The sequence below is a fragment of the Bubalus bubalis genome, chromosome 9, assembly GCF_019923935.1.
Source record: "Bubalus bubalis isolate 160015118507 breed Murrah chromosome 9, NDDB_SH_1, whole genome shotgun sequence".
NCBI lineage: Eukaryota > Metazoa > Chordata > Mammalia > Artiodactyla > Bovidae > Bubalus > Bubalus bubalis.
The window spans coordinates 96,672,167-96,687,971 of record NC_059165.1 but is presented as its reverse complement, the minus strand read 5'-3'; the positions used below and the strand labels follow the sequence as shown (position 1 = coordinate 96,687,971).

General features: G+C 48.6%; 1 protein-coding gene across 2 annotated transcripts in view; it reads right to left on the bottom strand.

Moving 5' to 3' along the window:
* OLFM2 (olfactomedin 2) overlaps positions 1–15,805 on the bottom strand; it is a 75,466-nt gene that overhangs the window by 54,100 nt on the left and 5,561 nt on the right. Inside the window, exon 1 of one of the 2 annotated variants that reach the window (XM_006044427.4) lies at positions 1,865–2,162. The exons of the other annotated variant lie outside the window; for it this stretch is intronic. Within the exon in view, the coding sequence (XP_006044489.3) occupies positions 1,865–1,999 (135 nt within the window). The 5' untranslated portion in view covers positions 2,000–2,162. Of the gene's footprint in view, positions 1–1,864; positions 2,163–15,805 lie in introns of those variants that run through there. 2 annotated transcript variants of the gene reach the window in all.

The window sequence follows — 15,805 nt, the reverse complement described above, 5'->3', positions numbered from 1 at the left end:
ATATGCACATGTACGTATCTGCAAAGACATATTTACACACACAAAGTCATAATTCAGAGACATGCTGTTACACACTTATGTACACATTCCCCAGACATTACCCATATGCTGTACATGATACGAGCACACGTTTACACTGACTCATATTTTTTAGATGGTAAGGGAGTGGAATAATCCGGCTTCTGATTTCAATGAGACACCATCTCCCCCCCTCCAAAAGGCAACAGTAAGAAGTCTGTCTCATGCACACGTGCAATTACATACATGCAAACCCACAGTCAGGGACATACAACTGCAGATACACACTTAGACACATCCACACCCAGACACAGTGAGTACCCAGGGACACACCCACTCCGTCTGGAATGCACCCTTACATACAGGCAGACACATCTATGCCCTCATGCCAGCAAAGCACATGAACTTTCTCTAACCTCCACTCACACACGCCCCCATACACACACCAAAACCCACGCATAGATAGATACACCAGGACATCGCTTGATGGGATTGACACACAGAAAGACATTGTTTCACACACTGACTTCAATTCTGAGAATTCAGACTGAAAGCCCTCACCTGGGCCAAGCCCAGTGACAATTCCTTCCAGGAGCTGATGAAGCCTGAGCACAGGACACAGCATCCCTGCCTCTACTTGCCCGCAACCCTTGGGAGCAAAGACCTCTTTCCTTTCAGGGTGGTGGCCACTGGAGGCTCAAGAGGGGAGCTGATGAAGCTGGGGGACTGTCAAGCAGGAGAGGGAGATCCCATGAATCCCAGATCCAGATATTGGGAGGAGTCCCAAAACCAGACTGAAAAGGGGAAGGAATGAGGGGTATGGGGCATACCTAGAGGAGCCTGAGGGAAATTTGTCCAGGAGGATGTCTCCCCAGGACACCAAGACCACCATTATTAACCCTGAAGGAGCTCCCCCCGCCCCCCACACACACACACATCCTGCCCTCTCTCATTGCGCCCCCTCACTCCCAGCCAAATTCTCTGACTTGGGAAGCTAGAGGATGAAGGTGATAGAAGAGGATAGGAAGGTATGGGGAAGGCAGCAAACCTGGAGTTTCTACGGGCAGCACAGAGCCCCAGGCCCTGCTCTCCGCACCTCCCTCCCCCGGAGTCTGAGACCCCATCTGCCTCCTAGGGTTTCAGCACATGGGGAGACAGGTAATTAGAAGGGAGATGCTGGGGGGTGGGGCGGGGGCTGCACAGGGGAGAGGAAAGGAAACACAGAAAAAAAGAAACACTAAGTCAGAGACAGCTCAACAGAGACTCACAGAGAGGGGAAACAGAGAAACAAACCAGAGGAAAAAGAAATCAAGGAGACAGAGCGAGACAGACAGGGAAACACACAGAGAGACAAAGATACAAGAGAGGGAGACAGACAGACAGACTGATAGACATACGGGACTACTCAGAGACATCAAGACACAAGCAGGGAGAGATTGTGCCAGTGGAGACGCTCTGAGACTCCGAGATTTGCCCATTCAGAGGCTGGGTTCCTCCCAGACCCCCGAATCTACCCTCCCTCTTCGCCCCATTCAGCCCGGTCCAGGCTCAATTCCGCAGCCCTTGCTGCCTGCGCCCCGGGGCCGGAGCGAGCCTAGTACCTTGTTGCCACTCGGACACTGCACATTAAGCCTAAGAAATAATCATAACAATAATAAAGGCGCCGCGGAGGTGACCGGGGGTCCCAGGGCGCCTCCGCCTCGGCGTCCAGCCCCCAGCCCAGAGAGGGCGCCCCCGGGGCCGGGCGCGCGGGGAAAGCAGGGGGGCGGGGGCCCCCGGGGGCTGCGGCGGCGGCTCGGGCACCACGCCCCCCCTCGGGAGCGCCCCCTGCGCGGCGGCCACTCACGATTTTCTCGGAGGCGCCCGCACGGGACACGGTGCCGTTGAGCCCCACGAGCGAGGGCAGCGTCTGCGACATCCAGTTAGTGACCATGGCCATGGTGCTGAGCACGGCCCCGATCTTCAGCAGCGGTACCGACATCGCGCCCCCGCCTCATGCCCCGCGGCCGCCCGCCGCCTGGCGCTCCGTCCCTCGCCGCCCAGTCGCCCCAGGGGACGCGAGCGCGAGCTGGGGGCCGGGCCGGGGCCAGGCCGGCCGGGGGGCTCCGGGACGCGGGCTGCGGCTCTGCGCGCCCGGCGGGGCTCCGCTTATAAAGCGCCGCCTCGGCCCCCCCCCCCTCCTCCGCACCCCCTCCCGCGCCTCCGCGCCGGGCACTTCCAGCCGCCGTGACGTCACGGCTCCGGCCCGGAGCCCGGCAGGGGGCGGGGGGCGCCCGGACTACACTCCCCCGGGCCTGGCCAGCCCGTTCCGCGCGGGACCCACCCATCCCGCGACGGGCCCCCTCCGGCGGCCCTCCCCACCTGCCCCACCCCACCGCCGCGGCATCCCGGCCCCGCCCCCAGTTGCCCCCCAAGCCCCCCAACCCCAGTGAGGTATTCCCGGGCCACTCTCCACGCACAGCCCCTCTCTTAGACCCCCGGGTGCTTGGCCAAGGTCTAAATGGGCACCCGCCCCACCCCGACCATCCAAAGCTGGTAGGGGGCGGTGAGGGGGGGTGGCCGGAGTCACAAGTCCCTATCCACCTCCTGCTAGGACACCGACACCAGCTCCCTAAAAACTGAGAGACCAGGCATGGGGCGGGGGGACTCTGGTGCGCTCCCTTGAATGGGAAGGCCAAGGGTCTCCTTTTCCTTGGGGAAGGGGCACCCCGGTACCAGGACCACTCTGGGGACCGCTTGGTTGTTTTCGGACGAGGGAAGCCTAGAGTGGCGCGTCCGATACCAATAGATGTGATTATTCGGATGAAGGTTCAGGAATGGGGTCACTTTTGCAGCAGGAGGACCCGCCCCCCACATGACTCCAAGGGGCGGCATGGCTACCCCCGACGGCTGAGACAGGAACTAGCCTTTTGCAGACAAGTCCCAGGCGGGTCTCCACTCACACCTTGAACTTAGGGTGAGGGCGGGGAACTGATGCTTCGGACCCTCCTCCAGACCCCAGGGACCAGCTCCCGGGCCCGTCCCTTCGAAGGAGGGGGGCGTGCAGTGCCCCCCGACTTTCCACCCACGCACGAGCCGGCGGCGGGGGCGGCCGGGCCGCCAGGAGGAGAGCCCTGCCGGTTTTAATTTCCTCTGTTTTCCCTGCACTCACGCCCCCTCCTGGCGTCCCCGCATCACCTCGCGTGGCCGCCGCCACCGTCGCCTTCAGCCCGCGGCCGCCGCCGTCTGGAGGCGGCGATGACTCAGGCCTTTCCTGGGTAGTGGCCGCTCACCGCCCTCGGGAGAAGCGCTGGGCATGGCGGGTAGAGATGGTGGGGGTCTTGACAATCCTTTTTTTCTGAGCTTAACGATCCATAGAGGCAGGTTCTGCCCTTATGTGACCTCAAGCAATGACCTCTCTCTGCCTCAGTTTCCTCATCTGCAAAGTGGATGGTTTTAAGGATCCGCAGACCTAACACCTGTAAATGGCTCCCATGTCCTGACAATCAAGTAAAAGATTTATTGAGCATCTACTATGTCCCAAGCACCATGAACAACAGATTTTAAAAGCCCTGCCTTTGTGGAGCTAAACATTCTATAGCCGACAAAGGTCCTTCTAGTCAAAGCTATGGTTTTTTCAGTAGTCATGTACATATGTGAGAGCTGGACCATAAAGAAGGCTGAGTGCCAAAGAACTGATGCCTTCGAACTGTGGTGTTGGAGAAGATTCTTGAGAGTCCCTTGGACTGCAAGGAGAGCAAACCAGTCAATCCTAAAGAAAATCAACCCTGAATATTCATTGGAAGGACTGATGTTGAAGCTGAAGCTCCCATACTTTTGGCCACCTGATGTGAAGAGTCGACTCATTGGAAAAGACCCTGATGCTGGGAAAGACTGAAGGTAGGAGGAGAAAGGGACAACAGAGGATGAGATGGTTGGATGGCATCACCGACTCAATGGACATGAGTTTGAGCAAGCTCCGGGAGTTGGTGATGGACAGGGAGGCCTGGTGTGCTGCAGTCCATGGGGTCACAAGGAGCCGGACAAGACTGAGTGACTGAACAACAATAGGATCAGACAGACAACAAATGGGGGTGGAGAGGAAGGGACATATGGACTAAGTAGGGGAGTAAAACTTTAATCAAGGTAGTTGGGAAAAGTGACATTTGAGCCGAGACCTGAAGAAAGTGGAGGGAGCCATTTGGATATCTGAAGGAAGAGCTCCAGGCAGGAAGCATAGCAAGTGCAAAGGCCCTGAGACAGAAGCAAATGTTGAAGGAACAGGAAAGATGCCAAGTGTGCAGGTTGCAGCAGAGTAAGGTGGCGAGAGATGGTGCTTGTAAAGCACTTTGCTGCTTGTCTGGGACATGGTGTTTCATAAATAGCTGACATTGTTATTATCTGCAACTGATAATGAGCTTTAGAAAAATGAGATGTCTCTTTGCCTACTTGTACTACAGCTTGCATTTAGGAGTGCTGAACACTTGGCAAATACACTTGCTGAGTACTGGGTGAAATCTCCCATGAAAAGTACAGCACCTTCCCTATTTACAAGAGAGGAAACCACTCAGAGAGGAGCCAGGAGACAAATTTGAGCCCAGGATTTGAACCTAGGTGGGTCTGATTTCAGATCCCCAAGCCACTGGGCTCCAAGCCCTCCCAGTTTAGAGAATTTGGAACAGGATGATACTCTCATTCACTAACTGTTGGTGATGCAGGAAACTGCACTAGCTCCTTCCAGCCAAACTCCTTCAAGGAGTGGTCTACACTCACATCTATACTTGCTGTCTCTGCTCCCTCACCTCCCATTTCCTGTATGCTTCCCACAATCCTCTCACTAAAGGACCAGTGGCCCTACAATGTGTTCATCCCATAGCCTCATTTAGTCACTCTCAGAGGTAAGCCCTTGTGGATCATTCCATTCTTGAAAGTCATTTGTCCTTTGAATTCAATGCTGCACCATCGCTGTCTCCTGCCTTCTTCCTAAATGTCTCCTGAGGCTTTGTCCTAGGTTCCTAGCCCCTGTCATTCTGTATTCTGTGCCTGGATCATCCATCACACTCACTCCTAGGGTTTTGGTTCCATTCAGCACCCTCCCACCTCAGAACCTTTGCACTTGCTGTCTTCACTATTAACACAGATATACACGATGTTTATTTATTTATTTTTTTTTTACTGTATTTATTTATTTCGGCTGTACCATGATATGTGAAAGCTTCCCTGTTGGCTCAGATGGTAAGGAGTCCGCCTGCAATGTTCAAGACCCAGGTTCGATCCTTGGGTTGGGAAGATCCCCTGGAAAAGGAAATGGCAACCCACTCCAGTATTCTTGCCTGGGAAATCACCATGAACAGAGGTGCCTGGTGGGCTACAGTCCACGGGGTCACAATGAGTTGGACGTGACTGAACGACTAACACGTGGGACAAATGGCATGTGGGACCTTAGTTCCCCAACCTGGGATTGAACCCAGGCTCACTACATTGGAAGACAGAGTTTTATCACCACTGGACTTCCAGGGACGTCCCTCACTATATTTATTTATTTATTTGGCCATGCCCACCTGGCATGAGGGATCTTAGTTTCCTGACCAGTGATTGAATCTACACCCTCTACAGTGGAAGCGCAGAGTCCTAACCAATGGATGGCCAAGGAAGCCCCTGTGGTTTATTCCTTTATTTCACTTATATTTCTGGGCTATCATTGTGTAGGTCAGAGCCATACCCTACCTTTCTCCAGAAAACTACATTTCCCAGGTTCTCTGGCACCCTGGCTTCCTGTTAGTCCCACCCAATGAGAGGCCCTGGAGGGAGACTGGAGAGTGAGGAGCAAGGGAGAGGGCCAGGGTATTTCTTCTTTCTCTGCTTAGGGTGGCAGTGTGCATTCTGACAGTGGCCACACCTTCTCTATGATCCCATGATCCCAGCTCCCACACACGAGCCTCTTCCTCATCACACCTCTCCTTTTGTCTTGTCCCTCCAGTAGCTTTGTGCTGTGGCTTATTCCTGGATTCCCTGATCATTCCATCAGTTTGGCTTCTCAACTCTTCCATTTTGAGACAAACTAATTCTCTATATTATTAATACACTTCCTCTTTTTGAAACACCCAGAGTGCTTTGCTTCCCTGCCTGGACGCTGAGTGATCTGATCATTGTATCTTGAAGACCTCCCCTGGCCCCCCCATCTCCAGCATCACCTCCAGCACCACTACCACCTCTCCGTCCCTTACTCTGCTCTACTTTTTTTTGAACAATATCTATCACCATGTGACATTGTATTGTACTTTGGTTTGTTTCTGGTCTGTCTCTTCCACTAGACTTTCAGCTTCACAAGGGCTCCTACATGCCTGTGTTTTCCACAGCTGCATCCTTACAGCTTAGGATAGTGCTTGGCATATAATAGTAGGTGCTCAAGGGGCTTCCTGGGTGGCTCACTACATAAAGAATCTGCCTGCAATGCAGGAGCCACGAGTTCAATTCCTGGGTCAGGAAAATCCCCTGGAGGAAGGCACGGCAACCCACTCCAGTATTCTTGCCTGGGAAAGCCCATGAACAGAGGAGCCTGGTGGGCTACAATCCAAAGGGTCACAAAAAGTTGGACACAACTGAAGCGACTGAGCACACACGCACGCCTGCACAGGTGCTCAAGAAATTACTGAATTGACTGAATCTACAACTGAGACTCCCAAAGGTATTTCTACAGGCCATATCTCCACCTAGAGCTCAAATTCCCATGCCCATCTCCTCCTTGCACATCTCCACCTGTGTCTTTCACAGGACTAATCACATATGACATCCACCAGACAAACCTCAATCAAAAAGATGGGTAGAAGCAGGTGCTGGTGATGATGTGAAGAGACCAAAACCTCTTGCTAGTGGAAATATAAAATGTTGCAGACTTCTCTGATGGTCCAGTGGGTAAGAATCCACCTGCCAATGCAGGGAACATGGGTTTGATCCCTGATCCGGGAAGACCCTATATGCCGCAGAGCAACTAAACCCGTGCACCACAACTTGAACCTGCACTCTAGAGTCCCTGCTCCTCAACAAGAGAAGCCACCACAGTGAGAAGCCCCTGTACCGCAACCAAGAGTAGCTTCTGCTCACTGCAACTAGAGAAAACCCATGCGTAGCAACGAAGACCCAGTGCAGCAAGCCAAAAACTAATTTAAAAAGTAAAATAAACTGTTGCAACTACTTTGAGAAACAATTTAGCAGTTTTTTAAAATGTTAAACAGAAATTGACCATAAGACTCAACAATTCCATCCACTCAAGAGAAATGAAAGTATATGTCCATGGAATGGACATATGAATATTGCATATGAATATTCATAACAGCATCGTTCACAATGAAACAATTCAAACGCTCATCAACTGGTGAAATGATATGCTATGTGGTACATCCATACAACTGGTGAACACATCCATACCACTGTGGCTCAGTGGTCAAGAATCTGCCTGCCAATGCAAGAGACGTGGCTTCGATCCTTCGATCCAGGAAGTTCCCACATGTGGCACAGCAATTAAGCCCGTGCGTCACAACTACCGCACCTGTGCTCTAGAGCCTCGACTACTGAGCCCACAGGCCCTGAGCACCCTAGAGTCAGCGCTCCACAACAAAAGATGCCACTGCAGTGAGAGCCTGGGCACAGCAACAAACGGTAGCCCCCGTTCAATGCAACTAGAGAAAAGACCTCACAGCACAACCAAAAATAAATAAATAAATTTTTAGAAAGAATAATAAGGAACAAACAACTGATATATGCTTCAACATAGGTGAACCTTAAACATATTTTGCTAAGTGAAAGAAATCAGATACAAAAGGCCACATTTTGTATGATTTCTATTTACACAAAATGTCCAGAAAAGGCGAATATAGAGACAAAGAAATTAGAGTAGTGATTATCTGAAATGGGATGGGGTGGGAATGAATTGCAAACAGGCGTGAGGGATCTTTTGCAGGTGATATAAATGTCCCCAAACTAGATTGGGATGATGTTTGCACAACTCTGAAAATTTACTAAAAGTCATTGAGTTGCACAGTTAGGTGGATTTAATGGTATACAAAGTGAAAATGAAAGTCGCTCAGTCGTGTCAGATTCTTTGTGACCCCATGGACTGTAGCCTGCTGGGCTCCTCTGTCCATGGAATTCTCCAGGCAAGAATAGTGGAGTGGGTTGCCATTTCCTTCTCCAGGGGATCTTCCCGACCCAGGGATAAAACCCAGGTCTCCTGCACTGCAGATGGATTCTTTACTGTCCGAGCCACCAGAGAAGACCAATGATATATAAATTATACCTCAAAAAAACTGTTTAAAAGGGGGACCATCCCTAAATTTTCCCTGAAAGCTCCCTCCCCCGAGGAACCCTGTACTGACATGAGAATGCGGCTGCTGCTGCTGCTAAGTCACTTCAGTCGTGTCTGACTCTGTGTGACCCCACAGACGGCAGCCCACCAGGCTCCCCCGTCCCTGGGATTCTCCAGGCAAGAACACTGGAGTGGGTTGCCATCGCCTTCTCCGGACATGAGAATGAGTTCTTTCTTAATTTTTTTCTGTTTTTTTGCAGCATGTGCGGTCTTAGTTCCCTGACCAGGAATTGAACCCACACCCCTGCAGTAGAAGCATGGAGTCTTACACTGGGCCACCAAGGAAGTCCCTTCCTTAAATTCTACATCCTGTATTTCTTGCTTGCCCTACCCTGGTCCTGGCCCAGATATACCCACAGTTAGAAACTATCGATTATGCCCCTCTTGTGTTCTTTCTCTGTCCCTACTCCTCCATTCACATTATCACCAATGCCAGCTGAAATTGATGTAGAAATATCCCCAGAAAAGTGTCCCTTTTTCACTGTCACCATCACCACTCTAAACATCGTGTTGGGGAGTGCTACAGATTGAATGTCAGTCTCCCCCTACTCCTTCCAATTTCACATGCTGAAAGCTAACTTTCAATATGATAGTGTCTGGAGGTGAAGTCTTTGGGAGGTGACTAGGTCCTGAGGGTGGAGCCCTCATGTACAGGATTAGTGCCCTTATACAGAGACCCCCAGAGAGCTCCCTCTCCCTTCCACGTGAGGACACAGTGAAAAGACACCAAGAAACTGGTCCTCAGCAGACCCCAAACCTACCAGCGCTTTCACTTTGATCTGGGACTTCCCCAACTCCAGAACTGAAATAGATTTCTGTTGTTTATAAGCCACATGCTGCTAAGTCACTTCAGTCGTGTCCAACTCTGTGTGACCCCATAGACGGCAGCCCACCAGCCATTTCCTTCTCCACCTAGTCTATGTTATGAAATGGCAAACCACTCCAGTGTTCTTGCCTGGAGAATCCCAGGGACGGGGGAGCCTGGTGGGCTGCCGTCTATGGGGTCGCACAGAGTCAGACGCGACTGAAGCAACTTAGCAGCAGCAGCAGCAGCATGAGCTTTCCTTGGAAGGAAAGCTGTGACAAACCTAGACAGTGTATTAAAAAGCAGAGACATTATTTTTCCAACAAAGGTTCATATAGTCAAAGCTATGGTTTTTCAGGTAGTCATGTACATATGTGAGAGTTGGACCATAAAGGAGGCTGAGCACTGAAGAACTGATGCTTTTAAATTGTGGTGCTGGAGAAGACTTGTGAGAGTCCTTTGGACAGCAAGGAGATCAAATCACCTGATCCTAAAGGAACTCAACTCTGGATATTCATTGGAAGGACTGATGCTGAACCTCCAGTACTTTGGCCACCTGATGCAAATAGCCAACTCATTGGAAAAGACTCTGATGCTGGGGAAGATTGGAGGCAAAAGGAGATGGGGACAGAAGGGGCTAAGATGGTTAGATAGCATCACCAACCAATGGACATGAATTTGAGCAAACTCTGGGAGACAGTGAAGGACAGGGAAGGCTGGCGTGCTGCAGTCCATGGAGTTGCAAAGAGCTGGACACAACTTAGCAACTGAACAACAGCAACAACAACATGAGCTAGGCACCATCTGTGGCAATGTACATGTAATAACTCATTTACCCTCAGAATACCAATATGAAGTAGATAATGTCAATTTCTAAAATGAGGAAATAGTGGCACAGAGATGCTAAGAAATTCTTCCAAGATCCCCTGGAATCTAGCCCAGACTCTGGAGCCTGTTCTTGGGTCATTCGGCCCTATTCAAAGCGGAAAGAATAAATGTTGATCTGTACCTCACGTCATATACAAAAACCAATTCCAGGTAGATTTTACATCTAAATGTGAGAGGTAAACAATGAGTATTTTAAGTAAATATAGAAGAATATCTTCATTACTGTGGCCTGGGCAAAGATTTCTAAAACAGGACATTGCTGCTGCTGCTGCTGCTAAGTCGCTTCAGTCGTGTCTGACTCTGTGTGACCCCATAGACGGCAGCCCACCAGGCTCCCCTGTCCCTGGGATTCTCCAGGCAAGAACACTGGAGTGGGTTGCCATTTCCTTCTCCAATGCATGAAAGGGAAAAGTGAAAGTGAAGTCGCTCAGTCGTGTCCGACTCTTAGCGACCCCATGGACTGCAGCCCACCAGGCTCCTCCATCCATGGGATTTTCCAGGCAAGAGTACTGGAGTCGGGTGCCATTGCCTTCTCCGAAAACAGGACACTAACAAGCACTAACCTTGAAGGAAAAACATTATTATTTAAACTGCATTCAGGGACTTCCCTGGTTAGTCCAGTGGTTAAGCATTATCCTTCCAAAGCATGGGATATGGGTTTGATCCTTAGTCAAGGAACAAAGATCCCACATGCTGTGGGGCAACTAAGCCTGCAAGCTGCAACTAGAGAAGCAGCACAACGAAGACCCAACCCAGCACAGCCAAAAATAATTAAAGTTCATTTGTTAAAAAAAAAAAGAACATACCATAGTTAAAAATAAACTACATTCAAATTAAATTGTATTTATCAAAGACATTAAGAGAATGAAAAGACAAGCCACATAGTAGGAGAAGATACTTGCAATCCTATGTCCAACAAAGAACTGATATCCTAATTTTAATTTATATGAGAAACAGAAATACAGATACAAAATTTGGATGTATACAAAACACATATTCTTACAAATTAATAAGAAAAAGGCAGACAGCCTAATAGCAAAATGGGCAAAAGACTTGAAAAGGCATTTCACAAAAGGGAATACTCAAGTGGTCAATAAACATGTGAAAAGGTATTTAAATACTATTAGTCATCATGAAATGTAAACTAAACGCAAAATGTGATACCACTACACACCCATCAGAATGTCTAAAGTCAAACAAAGACCACACCAAGTATTGGAGCAACTGGAAGGCTCAGACGCTGCTAGTGGGACAGTAAATTGGTAAATTCTTTGAAGAGTCTTTGAAACTTTTGAAGACTGTTTGGCACTTACCTCCTCAAGTTCAATATATTCCTCCCCTGTGTATGCATTCAGTTACTAAGTCATATCTGACTCTTTGTGATCCCAGAGACTGTAGACTACCAGGCTCTTCTGTCCATGGGATTTTCCAGGCAAAAATACTAGAGTAGGTTGCCATCTCCTATTCCAGGGGATCTTACTGATCCAGAGATCAAACTTGTGTGTCCTGCATCTCCTGTATTGACAGGCAGCTTCTTTACCACTGAGCTACCTGGGAAGCCCATATTTCTCCCCTATGACTCAGCAGTCCTTCTCCTAGGTATATATACTTGAGTCTCACTATTTGTGGGTTCCGTGTTGTCAAACTCACCTACTCACTACAATTTATTTGTAACCCCCAAATCAATCCTCCTGGAGCTTTTATGGTAATCCATGGACGTTCACAGGGTAGCAAAAATATTGAGTCACTGACATGCAGGTTCCCAATGGAGATCCAGTGCAGCCATGCTGTGGGCCTCTTATTTCAGTTCTCATAACTGCAAACAACTTTCTTTCTCACAGTCTTCTTGATGCTGAAATTTTCACATTCTCGTGCATTTTATTGGTGATCTTGCTGTTTTAAGGGACCACGTGCACAGTGCTAAGTTCTGTCTAGTGTTCTAGGCAAAAGAAGGTTGTAAAGTGTCTTTTAGAGAAAATAGGACTCATTGATAAGCTTTGCTCAACAGTGTCTTTGGGGGACTCAGTTGGTGGTCCAGTGGTTAAGAATCTGCCTTACAATGCAGGGGATGCAGGTTCGAGCCCTGGTTGGGGGAACTTCCAGTAGTCATGTATGGATGTGAAAGTTGGACTGTGAAGAAAGCTGAGCACTGAAGAATTGATGCTTTTGAACTGTGGTGTTGGAGAAGACTCTTGAGAGTCCCTTGGACTGCAAGGAGATCCAACCAGTCCATTCTAAAGATCAGTCCTGGGTGTTCTTTGGAAGGAATGATGCTAAAGCTGAAACTCTAGTACTTTGGCCACCTCATGCTAAGAGTTGACTCATTGGAAAAGACTCTGATGCTGGGAGGGATTGGGGGCAGGAGGAGAAGGGGATGACAGAGGATGAGATGGCTGGATGGCATCACTGACTCGATGGACCTGAGTTTGAGTGAACTCTGGGAGTTGGTGATGGACAGGGAGACCTGGCATGCTGCGATTCATGGGGTCGCAAAGAGTCGGACACAACTGAGTGACTGAACTGAAGATGCCATATGCTGAGGAGTAACTGAGCCTGAGTGTTGCAGCTGCTAAGCCTGCAGGCTCTGGAGCCTGTGCACAACTAGAGAGCCCCCTTGCCGCAACTGAACCCTAGAGACACAACTAGAGAAAGCCCATGCACCACAAGGAAACATCCCACATGACACAAGGTCCCGCGAGCCACAGCTAAGACCTGATGTAACCAAATAAATTAATTTAACTAAGTTTTTAAAAAAGAATGCCTTTGGCCGTGAGTTTGATGCCAATGAATCAGCAACATATATTAAATAAAGTATTTTTAAACACAATCATTCATAAAAGGGGTTTGCGTATTGTTCCGTAAACAAAAATGTGACCAGAGCCTTGCAGGAATCTAATGCCACAATGACTCAGTATTCACTAACTCAGTATTCACAGCATTCAGTCTTTACCTCACTAATTCTTTATAGAACATAATCACTTCGAAAAAAGAGAAGCTACTGTATATATACACCCAACAGAAATGCAAACAAGCATCACTAAAGGCATGTATCAGGGTGTTTATTTAAGAACGTTTGTGTCAGCCACAAACTTCACCAACCCAAATGCCAAGAAACAGTGGAATGGATCTATCACACTCGATATATTCACACAATGGAACACCACAAAGCAACAGAAACAAGCAATCTACCACAAAACAATAATATGGAGGAATCCGACAAGCATTATGCTGAGCAAAAGAAACTAGGCACCAACAACAATATATTTAGTGACTTCATTAAGTTGAAAAGCAGGTAAACCAGTGCATAGTGAGAGACACCGGCTCAGTGGTTCCTCTAGGTGGACAGGGAAGGTGAAAGTGCAGATGGGAACCAGAAAAGGCATCAGGGGGCTCCGGATTCTTAAAACGTTCTGTTTCTCAACCCGGTACTGGTCACATTATGTCACTTTAAGACAATTTCTAAAGAGCACTGTTACGATTTGCATACCTCTTTGTAGATATGTCTTATGTCAAGAAGGAAGTTCACTCAAAATTATGAACTAAGGTACCAACCATAAAGAGGCTTCCCAGGTGGCTCAGTGGTAAAGAATCTGCCTGCCAATGCAGGAGAGCCAGGTTCAATCCCTGATCTGGGAAGATCCCCTGGAGAAAGAAAAGACAACCCCCTCCAGTATTCTTGCCTGGGAAATCCCATAGACAGAGGAGCCTGGCAGGCTACAGTCCAGAGTTAAAAGAGTCGGCCACAACATAGCAACTTAACAACAACACCCAAGTATAAAACATAAGTGTCATTTCTGTTTGATGTGCAGCAGGCAAAAATGCTAGAATGCCCAATGGAAAAGCTAGAAAACATAAACCAAGAAAAACTCAGTGTCCTTTGCAAGAAGCCAAGTGGCCTCTGTCAAAGGGCCCATGTTGGCTCCCATGATATTTCATTCACACAGAGGAAAGGCATGAATTTCTGTCCACACACACACAGCTTTGCATCCCTCAGAACACACAAACACACATGGTGTTAATCTTCTAGCCTGTGCCTGCCTTGAGCTTTTTTGGTTTTCGCTTGGTTACAGCAAGTGTTTAGAAATGGTGTTGAAACACTTCCTCCCAGGAATTCTCTGTCTTGCCATCTCTGCTTTCCTGCCTGGTTCAGAATTCCAAGAGGAGACTCCAAAGGAGACAGCAGGCCTGGCTGAGGACTTTGGCCACTATACTATGCGAGTCACATTCCCTCTGCCCCCTAAATGTTGGTCCTGCTCTACCCACGGCTGCCACCAACTTGCCTCTGGTTTTGTTAGCTCTTGTAATAATTCTGTTTTCATACCTTTACTCTCCCTATGCTGACCTGTCTTCCAAGTTCCAACCAGAGGATCTCGCCCTCTTACAAATCCAACCATGTCTTATTCCTGGCTTTAAAACCTTGTATTTAAACAACAAAAAAGCAGACGTCCTAATTTTGAAAATGGACAAAGGTCTTGACTAGACATTTCTCCAAAGAATATATACAAATGGCAAACAAACACATGAAAAGATGCTCAACATCACTAACTCTGCTTTTTCCAACATCACTTAATGAAACGCAAATTGAGGCCACAATGAAGAACCGCCTTACACACCTTCAAATGAGAGCCCAGGAGCCACAACCATTGAGCTGATGTGCCACAAGTACTGATGCCCGAGCGCCCTAGAGCCCGTGTTCTGCCACAAGAGAAACCACCGCAATGAGAAGCCTGCACACCACAACTCGAGAGGAGCCCCCGTTCATTGCAACTATATAAAAGCCCATGAGCAACAAAGACCCAGCACAGCCAAAAATAAATTACTTAATTAAAAATAAATAAAATTTATTTTTTTAATAGTAACACTTTTTTTTTTTAAGAGTAAACCAGCACTGAGAACCTACTGGATTTCCCAAAAGCAACACAAGTCAGTTTCTCTGCACAGACTTCATGGAACCTATTCTGACTCCTCTCTGCTCCTTCTTGTTTCTTCTTGATTTGTGGCTGAGCTCTGAATGGATGAGGGCTTCCCTTGTGGCTCAGATAGTAAACCTGCAAAGCAGGGGACCTGGGTTTGGTCCGGGGATGAGGAAGATCCCCTGGAGAAGGGAATGGTTACCCATTCCAGTATTCTTGCCTGGGAAACCCCAGAGATAGAGCTACAGTCTATGGGGTCGCAAAGAGTTGAACACAACTGAGCAACTAACACTCTGAATGGATGGGGTTGTGAGAAAGACCAGGCTTCTGTTCTGAAAGTGAAGATAAGTCAATGTGCTCAGACACGAGTTCCTGGAAAAACACGAACAAAGTCTCCTAACCCCTGCCACAAAGCCCTTCTCCCCAACACAGCCAGGCTCAACTTGAAAGAAGTTAAATCTTCATCTCACTCCTTGAGAGCTCAAACAGTCACCCAGCCTCGGTGTCTGGTATAAGGCTCGAAACACAGAAGACTCACAATGGATGCTTTCTAAATGAATACATGAATGCATGGGTAAATGGAAACAGCCAGTCACTGCTTCCCAGGCACTGGCCACCAAATTCTGGGGACACAGAGTCATTGCTAACAGCAGCTGCTGAGATCATAAGAAATCTTCACACGTCCATGTGGTCAACTTGTATGGACACAGAATCACTGTGCCTATATACCCATAGGTGTGAATATGGCACATGTGTGTCCCGGTGCCCAGTTTGACCAATGCCAAGTACATGGCTGCTAAACATACACACATATGCGCGTGGACACTATAGACACAC